The sequence below is a fragment of the Bombina bombina genome, chromosome 3, assembly GCF_027579735.1.
Source record: "Bombina bombina isolate aBomBom1 chromosome 3, aBomBom1.pri, whole genome shotgun sequence".
In the NCBI taxonomy this organism is placed as follows: domain Eukaryota; kingdom Metazoa; phylum Chordata; class Amphibia; order Anura; family Bombinatoridae; genus Bombina; species Bombina bombina.
In genome coordinates, this window is record NC_069501.1 from 1065909829 (window position 1) to 1065925301 (window position 15473).

Sequence of the window (15473 nt, forward strand, 5' to 3'; positions counted from 1 at the left end):
TCTGCTGCCCCTAACACCGCTGACCCCTATATTATATTTATTAACCCCTAATCTGCACCCCCAATGTCGCCGTTACCTTACCTACACTTATTAACCCCTAATCTGCCGACCGGACCTCGCCGCCACTATAATAAATGTATTAACCCCTAAACCGCCGCACTCCCGCCTCGCAAACACTATAATAAATTGTATTAACCCCTAATCTGCCCTCCCTAACATCGCCGCCACCTACCTACAATTATTAACCCCTAATCTCCCGCTGCAACGTCGCCGCTACTATAATAAATTTATTAACCCCTAAACCTAAGTCTAACCCTAACCCTAACACCCCCTAACATAAATATAATTTAAATGAAACGAAATAATATTCCTAAAAATAACTAAATTATTCCTATTTAAAACGAAATACTTACCTATAAAATAAACCCTAATATAGCTACAATATAACTAATAATTACATTGTAGCTATTTTAGGATTTATATTTATTTTACAGGCAACTTTGTATTTATTTTAACTAGGTACAATAGCTATTAAATAGTTAATAACTATTTAATAGCTACCTAGTTAAAATAATTACAAAATGACCTGTAAAATAAATCCTAACCTAAGTTACAAATACACCTAACACTACACTATCAATAAATTAATTAAATAAATTACCTACAATTACCTAAAATAAAATACAATAAAATAAACTATTCTATAATGCAAAAAAAAACAAACACTAAATTACAAAAAATGAAAAAGAATTACAAGAAGTTTAAACTAATTACACCTAATCTAAGCCCCCTAATAAAATAAAAAAGCCCCCCAAAATAAAAAATTCCCTATCCTATTCAAACTACCAAAGTAATCAGCTCTTTTACCAGCCCTTAAAAGGGCTTTTTGCGGGGCATTGCCCCAAAGTAATCAGCTCTTTTACCTGAAAATAAAAATACAATACCCCCCCAACATTACAACCCACCACCCACATACCCCTACTCTAACCCACCCAAACCCCCCTTAAAAAAACCTATCGCTAACCCCCTGAAGATCTCCCTACCTTCTCGTCTTCACCCAGACGAGCCGAAGTCTTCATCCAAGCGGCAAAGAAGAGGTCCTCAATCCGGTAGAAGTGTTCATCCAGGCGGCGTCTTCAATCTTCATCCATCCTGAGCGGAGCAAAACCATCTTCAACGGAGCCGACGCGGAGCCATCCTCTTCAACCGACGACTTCCTTACAAATGAAGGTTCCTTTAAGGGACGTCATCCAAGATGGCGTCCCTTCAATTCCGATTGGCTGATAGAATTCTATCAGCCAATCGGAATTAAGGTAGAAAAAAATCTGATTGGCTGATGCAATCAGCCAATCAGATTGAAGTTCAATCTGATTGGCTGATCCAATCAGCCAATCGTATTGAACTCACATTCTATTGGCTGATCGGAACAGCCAATAGAATGCGAGTTCAATACGATTGGCTGATTGGATCAGCCAATCGGATTGAACTTCAATCTGATTGGCTGATTGCATCAGCCAATCAGATTTTTTCTACCTTAATTCCGATTGGCTGATAGAATTCTATCAGCCAATCGGAATTGAAGGGACGCCATCTTGGATGACGTCCCTTAAAGGAACCGTCATTCGTCTGGAAGTCATCGGTTGAAGAGGATGGCTCCGCGTCGGCTCCGTTGAAGATGGCTCCACTCCGCTCCGGATGGATGAAGATTGAAGATGCCGCCTGGATGAACACTTCTACCGGATGGAGGACCTATTCTTTGCCGCTTGGATGAAGACTTCTACCGGATCAAGGACCTCCTCTGCGCACCTTGGATGAAGAATTCGACTCGGCTGGGTGAAGACGACTCAAGGTAGGGAGATCTTCAGGGGGTTAGCGATAGGTTTTTTTAAGGGGGGTTTGGGTGGGTTAGAGTAGGGGTATGTGGGTGGTGGGTTGTAATGTTGGGGGGGTATTGTATTTTTATTTTCAGGTAAAAGAGCTGATTACGTTGGGGCAATGCCCCGCAAAAAGCCCTTTTAAGGGCTGGTAAAAGAGCTGATTACTTTGGTAGTTTAGAATAGGGTAGGGAATTTTTTATTTTGGGGGGCTTTTTTATTTTATTAGGGGGCTTAGATTAGGTGTAATTAGTTTAAACTTCTTGTAGTTCTTTTTTATTTTTGTAATTTAGTGTTTGTTTGTTTTTTGTATTATAGAATAGTTTATTTTATTGCATTTTATTTTAGGTTATTGTAGGTAATTTATTTAATTAATTTATTGATAGTGTAGTGTTAGGTGTATTTGTAACTTAGGTTAGGATTTATTTTACAGGTAATTTTGTACTTATTTTAACTAGGTAGCTATTAAATAGTTATTAACTATTTAATAGCTATTGTATCTAGTTAAAATAAATACAAAGTTGCCTGTAAAATAAATATAAATCCTAAAATAGCTACAATGTAATTATTAGGTATATTGTAGCTATATTAGGATTTATTTTATAGGTAAGTATTTAGCTTTAAATAGGATTCATTTAGTTATTTTTAGGAATATTATTTTGTTTCATTTAAATTATATTTATGTTAGGGGGGTGTTAGGGTTAGGGTTAGACTTAGGTTTAGGGGTTAATAAATTTATTATAGTAGCGGCGACGTTGCGGGTGGGAGATTAGGGGTTAATAATTGTAGGTAGGTGGCGGCGATGTTAGGGAGGGCAGATTAGGGGTTAATAAAATGTATTCTAGTGTTTGCGAGGCGGGAGTGCGGCAGTTTAGGGGTTAATACATTTATTATAGTGGCGGCGAGGTCCGGTCGGCAGATTAGGGGTTAATAAGTGTAGGTAAGGTAGCGGTGATGTTGGGGGGGCAGATTAGGGGTTAATAAATGTAATATAGGGGTCGGCGATGTTAGGGGCAGCAGATTAGGGGTTCATAGGTATAATATAGGTGGCGGCGGTGTCCGGTCGACAGATTAAGGGTTACATTTTTTATTATAGTTGCGGCGATGTGGGGGGGCCTTGGCTTAGGGGTACATAGGTAGTTTATGGGTGTTAGTGTACTTTGTAGCACAGTAGTTAAGAGCTTTATATTCACGCGTTAGCCCATAAAGCTCTTAACTACTGACTTTTTTTGTCGGTAGGAGTCTTGTCGGTAGAGGGTCTACCGCTCACTTCTCCCAAGACTCCAAATACCAGCGTTAGGCAGATCCCATTGAAAAGATAGGATACGCAATTGGCGTAAGGGGATCTGCGGTAGCCTGGAATCGCGGTAGGGAAGTGATCGTTAGACCCTTTCCTGCCTGACTCTAAATACCAGCGGGCGGCCAAAAGCAGCGTTAGGACCTCTTAACGCTGCTTTTGACGGCTAACGCCAAACTCTAAATCTACGCATTAATTTTTAAGTGCATTCAAGTGACAACCACTAACATTCACGATCTGTGATGACCCAACGTTACATTATCACTGTAAGGATCATTGAATGCTTGGCACACATTTACCCGACATAAGATAATACTGCAGCAATTATCACACGCTTGGTGATGTGATACTAATAGGAAACTAAGTAGCTGTTAATGGTGGAAACCCTAAGCATTTATCAATACACTTTATATTCAACATCAGTAACGCAACTATTAATGATATATAGTTACCACCACCGCAAGCTATAAAACTCAGATATATACAGATATCAGAAAATTACCCTTGGATATCACAGTTTTACGGCTTGAATGAGACAAATATCCAAACTGATATAGAAACAACACCAGAGATTGGTTTCCTTCAATAGTGGATACACTTAGAATCAGAAAAATAATTCACTTAAACCACGTATAAGAATACAACTGCATTGCAGAAAATATTTTATAATATGATTCTAGTCAAACTAATATACCAACATCAATCTTGCTGCCATTTCTGTAGTCTCTATTTAGTGTGGCTAACCTATATCTAGAATTACCCACATAGTAGTGGATTAAAGTGGGATTATACCACAAAACAAAGCCAAGGAATTTATTAGGGAATCATTAGGTTCCCTACAGTATATATTCTGTACCACAAACACTATATATACAGTATATATATATATATATATATATATATATATATATATATACTCAGTGTGAAATCACACTGAGTGAAGATTTCACTTACACTATACTTCAGTTGTGACAACAATCACTTGCTATTACCATCACAAATTATCAAAGTTAATCTCTTGTACTAGTACGTACATACTCCAGGCCATTGATATAATTACCAAGAGACCACCTTTGAAGATAACTAAATCTATTTCTCTCTCTTATTTTAACGTTACTACCCATTTTTATTTTTGTTATACCACCCAGTTTCAGCCTCACACTAGTCTGGGCATAGAGTGCTATTCAGGCATCACTTTCTTTGGAACCTTTTCCAAAATCTGCGATATGGGGTTTTTAAGCTCCCTACCGCACACAAAACAAGCACATGCTTGTGCACGCTTTCCCCATAGACATCAAAGGGGAGAGCGGATCAGAAAAAAGTCTAACACCTGCGATCGCGGAATGAAAAGCTCTGTAACGCAGCACCATTGAAGTCTATGGGGAAAAGAAAAGTTACATTTAAACCTAACACCCTAACATAAACCCCAAGTCTAAACACCCCTATTCTGCCGCCCCAACATCGCCAATACCTACATAACGTTATTAACCCCTAATCTGCCACCCCCAATAACACTGCCACCTGAATAAAGTTATTAACCCCTATTCCGCCGCACCCCAACATCGGCGCAACTATATTAAAGTTATTAACCCCTATTACGCCGCTCCCCAACATCGCCGCAACTAAATAAAGCTATTAACCCCTAAACCTCTGGCCTCCCACATCACTGCTACTAAATAAACCTATTAGCCTTTAAACCGACAGCCCCCCACATCGCAACAACCTAAATTAAACTCCATTAACCCCTAAACCTAACGTAACCCTTACCCTAACGTAACCCTAACCCTAACAATCCCTAACTTTAAATTAATGTTACAATTATGAACTAAATAATACCTATTTAAAACTAAATACTTACCTGTGAAATAAAACCTAAGCTAGCTACAATATAACTAATAGTTAGTAAATAGTTATTAACTATTTACTAACTACCTAGTTATAATAAATACAAACTTACCTGTGAAATAAAATCTAACCAGCTTTACATTAAAACCTAACATTACAAAAAAAACACTAAAATTACAAAAAATTCAAAAAACCTATTATTACAAATAAAATAACAAACATTATCCAAAGCAATAAAAATTATTCCTATTCTAATACCCTTTTAAAAATAAAAAAAACACCCCAAAATAAAAAAACCCTAATCTATAATAAACTTCCAAGGGCCCTTAAAATGGCCTTTTGTAGGGCATTGCCCTAAGTTAAATAGCTTTTTTGCTACAAAAGAAAATAAAACACCCGCTAACAGTTACAATCCCCCACCCCCCAAACTACCAAGGGCCCTTAAAAGGGCCATTTAGGGCCCTTAAAAGGAGCTTTTGCAGGGCATTGCCCTAAAGTTAACAGCTCTTTTGCTAAAAAATAAAATAAAAACACCCTCTAACAGTATACAAACCCCCACTCCCCAAACCCACAAAATAAAAAGAAAGTAAAACCTAATCTACCCATTGCCCTCAAAAGGACATTTGTATGGGCATTGCCCTTAAAAGGGTATTTAGCTCTTTTGCTGCCCATGCCCTAATCTAAAAATAAAAACCCACCCCAAAACAAAAAAATACATTACACAAAATAACAAATTATCAAAAATAATAAAAATTATTCCTATTCTAATATCCATAAAAAAACTAAATAAAAAAACTAATCTAGAAAACACTACCAATGACCCTTAAACAGGCTTTTTGTAGGGCATTGCCCTAAGTTAATCAGCTCTTTTTCAGAAAAAAAAAAATTACAAACCCCCACTAACATTACAAACTCCCACCCGCCCAAACCCACAAAAAAAAAAACTATCTAAAAAACCTAAGCTACCCATTGCCCTGAAAAGGGCATTTGGATGGGAATTGCCCTTAAAAGGGCATTTAGCTCTTTTACATGCCCAAACCCTAAAATAAAAAAAAAAAAAAATTAAAAAACCCTTAAAAAAACTATCACTAACCCCCAAAGATCCACTTACAGATTTTGAAGTCCCGCTTGAACGATCTTCATTCAGGCGGCGAGAAGTCTTCATCCAGACGGCATCTTCTATCTTAATCCCGGTGGCGCGGAGCGGTCCATCCTGAAGACATCCGGCGCAAAGCTTCGAATCAGCCAATAGAATGAGAACTGCTTAAATCCTATTGGCTGATTTGAACAGCCAATAGGATTTTAGCAGCTCTAATTCCTATTGGCTGATTCAAATTTTTCTGCCAATAGGAATGCAAGGGACGCCATCTTGAATCGCATACCTTGCATTGAAGATTCAGTGTACGGCGGTGACCGTATGAAGAGGATGCTCCGCGCCTGATGTCTTCAGGATGGACCCGCTCCGCACTGCTGGGATCAAGATAGAAGATCTTTACAGGTAAAAGAGTTGTTTAACTTAGGGCAATGACCTACAAAAGGCCCTTTTAAGTGCTATTGGTAGTTTATTGTAGGCTAGTTTTTTTTTATTTTGATAGGGCTATTAGCTGTAATTCTTTTTTCTTTTTGATGATTTCGTTTGTTATTTTTTGTACTTTAGTGTTTGTTATTTTTTGTAATTTAGACTTTTTTATTTTTTGTATTTAGATCGTTTGTAATTTTTAGAGTAGTGTTAGGATTTTTTTAGTTTAATTGGTAGTTAATTTAATTTTAGTTTAACAGTTATATTAGTTTAATTGTTAGTTTAAACTTAGTTTTTTTAATTTGACAGGTAAGTTTTAATTTAATTTAAGATAGGGAATTTGTAATTTTAATCTAAAGTTAGGGGGCCGTTAGGTTTAGGGGTTACTAGTTTAATTTAGTTTATTGCAATGTGGGGGGCTTTCAGTTTAGGGGTTAATAGTTTACTTTAGTATATTTAGTTGTGGGGGGCTTGCAGTTTAGGGGTTAATTGGTTTATCATAGTGGCGGCGGTGTAGGGCTTAATAACTTTAGTATAGTGGGGACGATGTGGGCGGACGGCAGATTAGGGATTAATAATATTTAAATAGTGTTTGTGATGCGGGAGGGTGGTGGTTTAGGGGTTAATAGGTAGTTTATGGGTGTTAGTGTACTTTGTAGCAGTTTAGTTATGAGTTTTATGTTACAGATTTGTAGCGTAAAACTCATAACTACTGCTTTTAGAAGAAGTTACGGATTTTGTCGTTTTAGGCTGTAACACAGGTTTTTTAGCCAGAACGCAAAACTCGTAATACCAGCGCTATGGGAATCCCATTAAAAAACGTTGCGTTACAGGCTAAAAGGCTTGCGGTACACCTATACCAACAAGACTTGTAATGGTTGCATTGCTGTTTTAACGCTGAAAATACCATGTTTTCAGTCTTAAAAGACGAACGCACAGACTTGTAACCCAGCTGATAGTGTTTTACTGTGTATGTACTGTAGGGGAAAAATGTTCTATGTATTTTTAAATAAATATTAATATGTATATATATATATATATATATATATATATATATATATTATACAAAAAATACATCAAATATATATGTAAATCTCTATTTAAAAATAAATAGAACATTTTCTACTATGTGAGGAACATTGGAATGTGAAATAATAACTACCTTCAGGTTAGCGCAGTTGGTCTAATGTGGTGTTAGGTTAGTACGTGAGCGATAAATGTTAGCTTTTTGTAGTTTGCAAGCACAATTGAAGTCTATGGGGAGAAGAAGTTAGCCCAGTCGCGATATCGAAATTCCTGAAGTTACCGCGTCTGCTTTCTCTATCACACAAACATTTTACTTTAAACCTAATACGCGCTCTGATCTCTCCCCCCCTCCCCCCACTTTAAAAGTTTCCTTGTGAAGGTGTTTGTGAAAAAACATTAAATGGACATGAAACCCCAAAAATGTATTTCATGATTCAGATAGAGAATACAATTTTAAACAACTTTCCAATTTACTTCTATTATTTAATTTGCTTCCTTCTCATGTTAGCCTTTGCTGAAAGGTTATCTAGGAAAGCTCAGGAGCAGCAAATAACCTAGGTTCTAGCTGCTGATTGGTGGATGCATATATATACCGATTGTCATTGGCTCACCCATTTCTTCAGTTAGAAACCAGTAGTGCATTGCTGCTCCTTCAACAAATGATACTAAGAGAATGAAACAAATTAGATAATAGAAGTAAATTAGAAAGTTATTTCAAATTGTATTCTCTATCTGAATCATGTAATATTTTTTGGGGGTTTCATGTCCCTTTAATAAATATATTTATTTAGAAATGTATTTCTCTGATGCATGAATATACCTTGTGTCTCTTTGTCTAGAGTGTGTGATGCTCCTAAATGTAAAAAGGCTAAACATTAATGTATCTATTAAATCATTTTAATAACATGTTATGGCTTTATACCCTTAGTTAATAGGTATTTGTTTAATCAAGACACTCTTTTCATCCTCAAGTGATATATTTATATCTAAACTATTTGCTGATTTATATTAAAGGCAGCCAATAGTACAAGCATTATAGCTTTGATAATTTAGGTGTGTTACTGTAAATTTCCTATAAAATGTGAGAAATGCGGCTGACAAACAACAGTAATAAGATGTTTATATGAGAGACAACACCCAATCTAAGTATAAAAGAAGCAGCATCTGCTCAGAATTATTTATCCAAAAAATTACAGATCACTTTACCCCTGAATTGCATCTGAAAACTTAAGAAGCAACAAGATGCCTCATCAGTCCACTCACCACAGCTCTGGGCTCAAGCACTCCAGCTCCTGCTCTGTTTCTTTACCTAAACATGTGAGCACTCACAGCATCTCCTCATACTCACCAAAACATGGTGGCTCTTCCCACAAGGCAGTGCATTGCTTTAGCAGTAAAAGTGCCTACAGTCTTGGATCAAAAGGACACAAGATCTCAGTAGGTAAAGGCTGTCATGGATCTGGATATGGTTTTGGAGGATCTGGCTATGGATTTGGGGGATCATCTTGTGCTGGAGGTATCACCTCTGTTACTGTGAACCAAGGTCTTCTGGCACCTCTCAATTTGGAGATTGACCCAACCATCCAGAGAGTAAGGACTGAAGAAAGGAATCAAATAAGAGGGCTCAACAACAAATTTGCTTCTTTCATTGACAAGGTGAGCTTTTTTACTGTACACTGAATATTTGTAGAATATTGATAAGAAAAACAGACGATGATACCACAAACTTAACATAAGGGTTGTATTGACCTGTGTTTTATGATCTAATACATTTATATATAGGTGATGAATAAATAAATTAATTTTAATTAAATAATATGCATTACATTTACTAATATATTATATTGCTTTTTGCTATGAAGTCACACATCAAAATATAATCAAGTTTTGTTAAACAAAAGTTTTTATATTTTTTATATAATTTTTTATATAATTCTATATTTTTTATATTTATAGTTTTTCATATTTATAGTCACCTCATTTTTTAGAACTAGCTTTTCTCCAACATTTGTAAGATAATGCATGCTAAAACCATCATCAAAATCAATATTTAAGTACTCTTTCTCAGCACTATTCAAAGTATCTTAGATTCAAATTCTTTTAATTTTGTGCACCATTATATCCTGGTATCCCTGCTTAACCAGAAACCATGTAACAAATAGAAGACAAACTTTTGCAGCCACTAGTATTTGTAAGGAAGACATAAACACTATTTAAAACGTCATAATTACAACTGACCTATCAATAAGCAGCCAGTAACCATTTTAAAACTGAATTTACATTTATATGCTCTAAATTTTAGTTTAAATGCATGAATAATTAAAAAATGCATGAATAATTAAAAAAAAAAGTTCAGTTGTTTAAATTAATTTTAGCAAAATCAAAATCTAATAGTATGTTTCAAATTACATTTAGATTTTATTGGTCATTGTACACAATATGCAGCTGCTTATGGTTAGGAAGTATATTAAGATTTTAAACGTGAAAACTAATATGTTATTTAAACTACCAATAGCCCTTAAAAGGACGTTTTGCCCTTTTAAGGGCTTTACAGTATATTTCAATGAATGTTACAATTACTAAGTGATTTATTAGATGATGTCATGGTAAAATTAGTAACACCTGCAAATCTAGTACAATTTTGTTCTCTATTGGCTGTGATATTTTGGGCAACAGCAACTCCCTATCTTTTTTTTTTAATTATAGCTATTAGCTACTTTTTGAAACAAGATTAAAATCTAGATGAATTGTAGAGGATAACACACAACATGAAAAACCAAATCTATGATTTCTGTTAACAACAGGAAATGATTAATGTAAAATTTCCCCTATGAGCCAGTCATTCATAGTAATGCAGGGACCAGGCATAATGCCCATCAGCACTAATTATTTCAAATCTAGGTAAACTGATGCATAGAACTCACATAACAGGGTAAAACTCAAGTTATAAAATGTATTTAACAAAACACGTGATTCCTTAGCTATAAGGTAAAACTTAAAGGGGTTGATTAAAATTCTTTAAAAAATCCTTATATAATAGTTTTCAAAAGAAAATCACAATTAAAGTGTATAGAGATTTTGTAGATAAAACAGTTGAAACGTTTTTTTAAAGTATTGTGACTGACCAATTCCACTGAGTAACCTAAATAAATAAATTTAAAGGTTTGACGTAATTAGAGATCTGATTACTGTCAGATTTACATATGAAACAACAAATTATGGTGATTAAAGGGATAGGCATGATGCATGATGTCAGCACTCTGTTTGGATGCATAACGGGACATGATACTCAAAAATTTGCAAAAATGCAACAGCAACACATCAATTTCATATTTTGTTTTTTTTTTGCCTGAATTTGTTTTAATTAAAATAAGTACTGCAGTATTATTTTGGTGCATTCAACTAATCCTGACTAATCCTCACTGACTAATAAGGACTATTGTATCTGCTTACAAATAATTTGCTGGTACCTGTGTTACTGTAAATAATACAAATTGAAGCAGTAGTGTCAAGTGTTAAAAAGGATATATCCAGCTTATTATATGTTCAGCATCTTGTGCTTCTAAACAAGGTTACTGCAAATATCTTTATTTTTTTGTTCTTGTTTTAGGTTCGATTTTTGGAACAACAGAACAAAATGCTTGAGACCAAATGGGCTGTGTTACAGGATCAGACTACAGCCAGGTGCCAAGTTGAACCCTTGTTTGATGCTTTTATCAGTAATCTCAGGAGACAACTAGAGAATCTGGGATGTGAGACAGCTCGTTTGGATGCTGAAAGGAATAGTATGGAGGAATCAGCAGAAGGTTTAAGGAGCAGGTATAACACCCATGTCACCTAGATTTCTTTGTTTTTAACTGAATTAAGAAGACAACTCCTAACACTGTGTAGAATGTACTAATGCTGATGTTTTTAAAGGAGTTATACTTTAACTTATGCTAAATTAACCTCAGCTATTTCTTAGGTATGAACAAGAATCCAACGGTCGTGCTGCTGCAGAGAATGAATTTGCTGCACTAAAGAGGGTAGGGGTATAGTTGTTAAAATAGTTTTAAATAAATAAATGCACTAAATATATATTACACATATGAAATTATAGGGATACAAATAACAATGTTAATTTTACCCACCTTTGAATTTAGGATGTTGATGCCGCATTTTTGAATAAAGCTGAGCTGCAAGCAAGGGCTGACTCCCTGAGCGATGAGATCAACTTCCTACGAACTGTGTTTGATGCTGTAAATATGGCTTTGTTACTGTAGTTTCTTTAAAGGGACATTATACACTCATTTTTTCTTTGCATAAATGTTTTGTAGATGATCTATTTATAAAGCCCATAAAGTTTTTTGTTTTTTTTAAATGTATAGTTTTGCTTATTTTTAAATAACATTGCTCTGATATTCAGACTCCTAACCAAGCCCCAAAGTTTTATTTGAATACTGTCAGCTACCCTCCCCAGCTTGCTCCTGTTTGTGTAAAGGGTCTTTTCATATGCAAAAGAAGGGGGAGGGGGAGTGTCTTATTTCCCACTTGCAGTGAGCTTTCCAGCTACCTTTTCAACAGAGTTAAACTGAAAGCTTCTAAGTACGTTTTTAAACCATTTTATACTGGATTTTTATATCAGTATCTGTGCATCTTATTCTTTATAGTAGTGTCTATTACATGCAGTTATATAAAAATGAGTGTATACTGTCCCTTTAATATATATATATATATATATATATATATATATATATATATATATATATATATATATTTATTTATATATATATTGTGCTTAGAAAAAAACAGTTGTGCTTAGAAAAAAACATGTCTGTTCTAATGCTAATTGTCTACTTTTCAGGAAATTGCTCAGCTCCAGGCCCAGATCTCAGACACATCAGTGGTGGTTTCCATGGATAACAACAGAGACCTAGACCTGGACGGTATTATTGCAGAGGTCAGAGCTCAGTATGAGGATATCGCTAACAGGAGCAGAGCTGAGGCTGAGGCCATGTACCAGTCAAGGGTGAGACCATCATTGTCAGACAAAACGGATGATGTTTGTGTTAATGTTAACATACAATGTAAAATTAAGTTTCTGACAATACCTATAACTATGTGTTTATTATCTGCAGTTTGAGGAGCTTCGCATGACCACAGGTAGAAATGGAGATGATCTGCAGAACACCAGAAATGAAATTTCTGAGCTCAGTCGAAGAATTCAGAGACTTAAAGGAGAGATTGAGAGCGCAAAATCACAGGTAAAAGTCTACATTTTATTTAAATTGCCAAAAAGAACACAAATGTGTCGTTTAACAATTCTACCATTTTAATTAGTTTTAGAATGTGATGGAATGTAAATATTCTGATGTGATGTTAGACTTCAAATTTATTGCAAATTCAATAACATTTGAGATAATTTTTGATAAATCCATACTCAAATTAGCATTTTGTCTGATGCGAGGATGGTGACTATATTCTCCTCTAAGGATTTCAACAATTGTTTCATGATTTAATAAATTAAGTCCATAGCAGCAACTTGTATATAAATTTGATTAAAACTGTTTGCTTTATCTGAATAATACAAATGTAATTTTGACTTTACTGTCACTTTAAGTTATACACTGCAGCAGAAGGTGTTTACCTTTACATTATGAGCAGAGAATACTAATAAAAATTACATTAAAGCAAATTTTAGGCAAACCCTCCAATAATAAACTGCTACGACAACCATTTTGTTTCCCAGCGTGCTTCACTGGAGGCAGCTATAAGTGATGCTGAGGGCCGGGGAGAGGCGGCTGTCAGAGACGCCAAGAATAAACTGGCTGAGCTGGAGGCTGCTCTGCAGAAAGCTAAGCAGGACATGGCTCGCCAGCTGCGTGAGTACCAGGAGCTGATGAACGTGAAGCTGGCGCTGGATATTGAGATTGCGACTTATAGGAAAATGCTGGAGGGAGAAGAGTACAGGTTGGTTTGATTTATATGACATCTTAGTTTAATTTGTCAGTAGAACACAAAGCAGGTGTATTTCTTTTAATCGATGGGTCATAACCTATATGGAGCCCAATAAACACTGTATCAAAAATTCTGTTTATGATTAAATTCTGAATTATTATAAAAAATCTTTTTTTCATTTTCAGATTGTGTGCAGAAGGTCCAGTTAATATCTGTAAGTGAATCTTTTTTTTTAACTTCTACATATTTTTAAATCTCTTCTGTTCGTTAAAGGGATCTAATGAAAATGACAGATAATTGTATATGCAGTAAATAAGGAGGTATCAGTCACAATCTCATCAGGGTTCAAATATGTCAAGGTAGATCATGAGCTGTCAATCTACAATATAGGTGATGTTATGTTTTTGGTTAAGTTTTAGAAATGATGTGAGAAAATGTGTAAACCAAACAAATGTATTGGCCTAAAAATGAAAATTTCAAGGAAGTAATTTTGTTTTGGCTGATATTGTTGAGAGATCATTGATGCTTACTTTCATTTTTTAAAGATAACTGTTATTATTTGTGTTTGTGTGTTTGAGTGTATGTGTGTGAGTGCGCGTGTGTGTTTGAGTGCATGTGTGCGCGCGTGTGCGTGTGTTTGTATGTGTGTGTGTGTTTGAGTGTATGTGTCTGTGTGTGTGCAGTATGTAATAAAAAAGGTGCATTGGGTCCTTAGTAAAATTTGATAGTATATAACTGCATGTTACATAGGGTAGCATAATTCAGTAGAAAATAATTACTCAAGAATATTGAATATGTAAAAACATGGATTGACAAATGGCAGATGTGTATATAATACCAATAAGGAGTAATAAAATCAAGTTCTGACCTGTGTTGTGAATACATCTCACTTCATTAGAAGTTTTCTCTACTGTTCTAAATAAGGCGCTTTATCTGCTATACAGTGGTACCTGTGTACAGTGTCTTCCATTTGTAATATTCTCCTCCTGTTGTGCGAGTGTAAGTAGCATTATTATTAACACACTTCATCTGTTAGACAGTTGCACTTGTATACAGAGTTGGAAGGCATGTTAGCCCATAGTGCTCTCTACCTGTCAAATTTCCTATTTATTGAGCATTCGTATTTTGGTATTGAAAATCAGACTTCCTCATAGTGAATTTAATGTGTAATAAGATCTTACCAGTATGTATAGACTGTAAACAATTGGTTCAAACCTTACAATAGCCCTCTTGCGAGATTTAAGCAGTATAAAGCTAATATTTATTATAATTATATCACCAAGAAGTCTGTGTTATAGCTCTATATGGGAAACATAACAATTTTTGTGCCAAAAAATGTTTTGTAATACATGAATGTATTTTGTATTATTTAAACAAAATTAGTATCATTGCTAATTGATATGCTGCTTGGTTTTTAGCTGTGCTACACTCCAGCACTGGAGGAAAACACTGCTCCGGAGGACTATCCCATGGTGGAAGTGGAAAAAGCTTTAGTCATGTGTCCAAACATAGCTCTGGTCATGGCCACTGTTGATGAAGCAGATAATTAGCAAATCCCTTTCCTAATAATTCATCGTCAGCAAATAATTTCATAGAAATGTTCCTCAGTGCTTCCATTAATTATATTCTAAACATAAATAATAAAATGGATTGTAGTCAATGGCTTTTCCTTACATTTTTCATGAAATTGTACTTATTATACTCATAGCTTAACAGCTTAACTTTCCTTAATAAAGCATTTTTAAATGACAATGTGTGACAATATTTTATAAATCAGCATAAAGAAGAATATTAATTATCACTACTAATTTATACAACCACATTCCAATCTGTTTTAAATAATTTTGCCAATATCAGATTATAAAAAAACAAGCACTTTCCTTAAACATAGACACAATTCTGTAATATAGCACATACTGTACAAGATATGTCCATACACAGAATAAACAACAAATTGCAGCGGACAATATTCATA

At 35.0% G+C, this 15473-nt stretch overlaps 1 protein-coding gene across 1 annotated transcript; it reads left to right on the forward strand.

The window, feature by feature from the left end:
- The first annotated feature begins 8803 nt into the window (after window positions 1–8803).
- On the forward strand, window positions 8804–15048 carry LOC128652617 (keratin, type II cytoskeletal cochleal-like). Its single transcript, XM_053705549.1, has 8 exons — window positions 8804–9217; window positions 11172–11380; window positions 11526–11586; window positions 11704–11799; window positions 12405–12569; window positions 12679–12804; window positions 13290–13514; window positions 14917–15048. Exons 1-8 carry the CDS (start codon window positions 8804–8806, stop codon window positions 15046–15048), a joined length of 1428 nt encoding a protein of 475 aa, XP_053561524.1.
- The last annotated feature ends 425 nt before the right edge of the window (window positions 15049–15473 follow it).

Bases quoted from the DNA above. Each gene is read 5' to 3' on its own strand.
- LOC128652617 (XM_053705549.1), top strand. From the start codon at position 8,804: ATGCCTCATCAGTCCACTCACCACAGCTCTGGGCTCAAGCACTCCAGC. The intron at 11,381-11,525 runs GTATAACACCCA...GCTATTTCTTAG, and splicing joins GCAGAAGGTTTAAGGAGCAG to GTATGAACAAGAATCCAACG. The intron at 11,587-11,703 runs GTAGGGGTATAG...CTTTGAATTTAG, and splicing joins AATTTGCTGCACTAAAGAGG to GATGTTGATGCCGCATTTTT.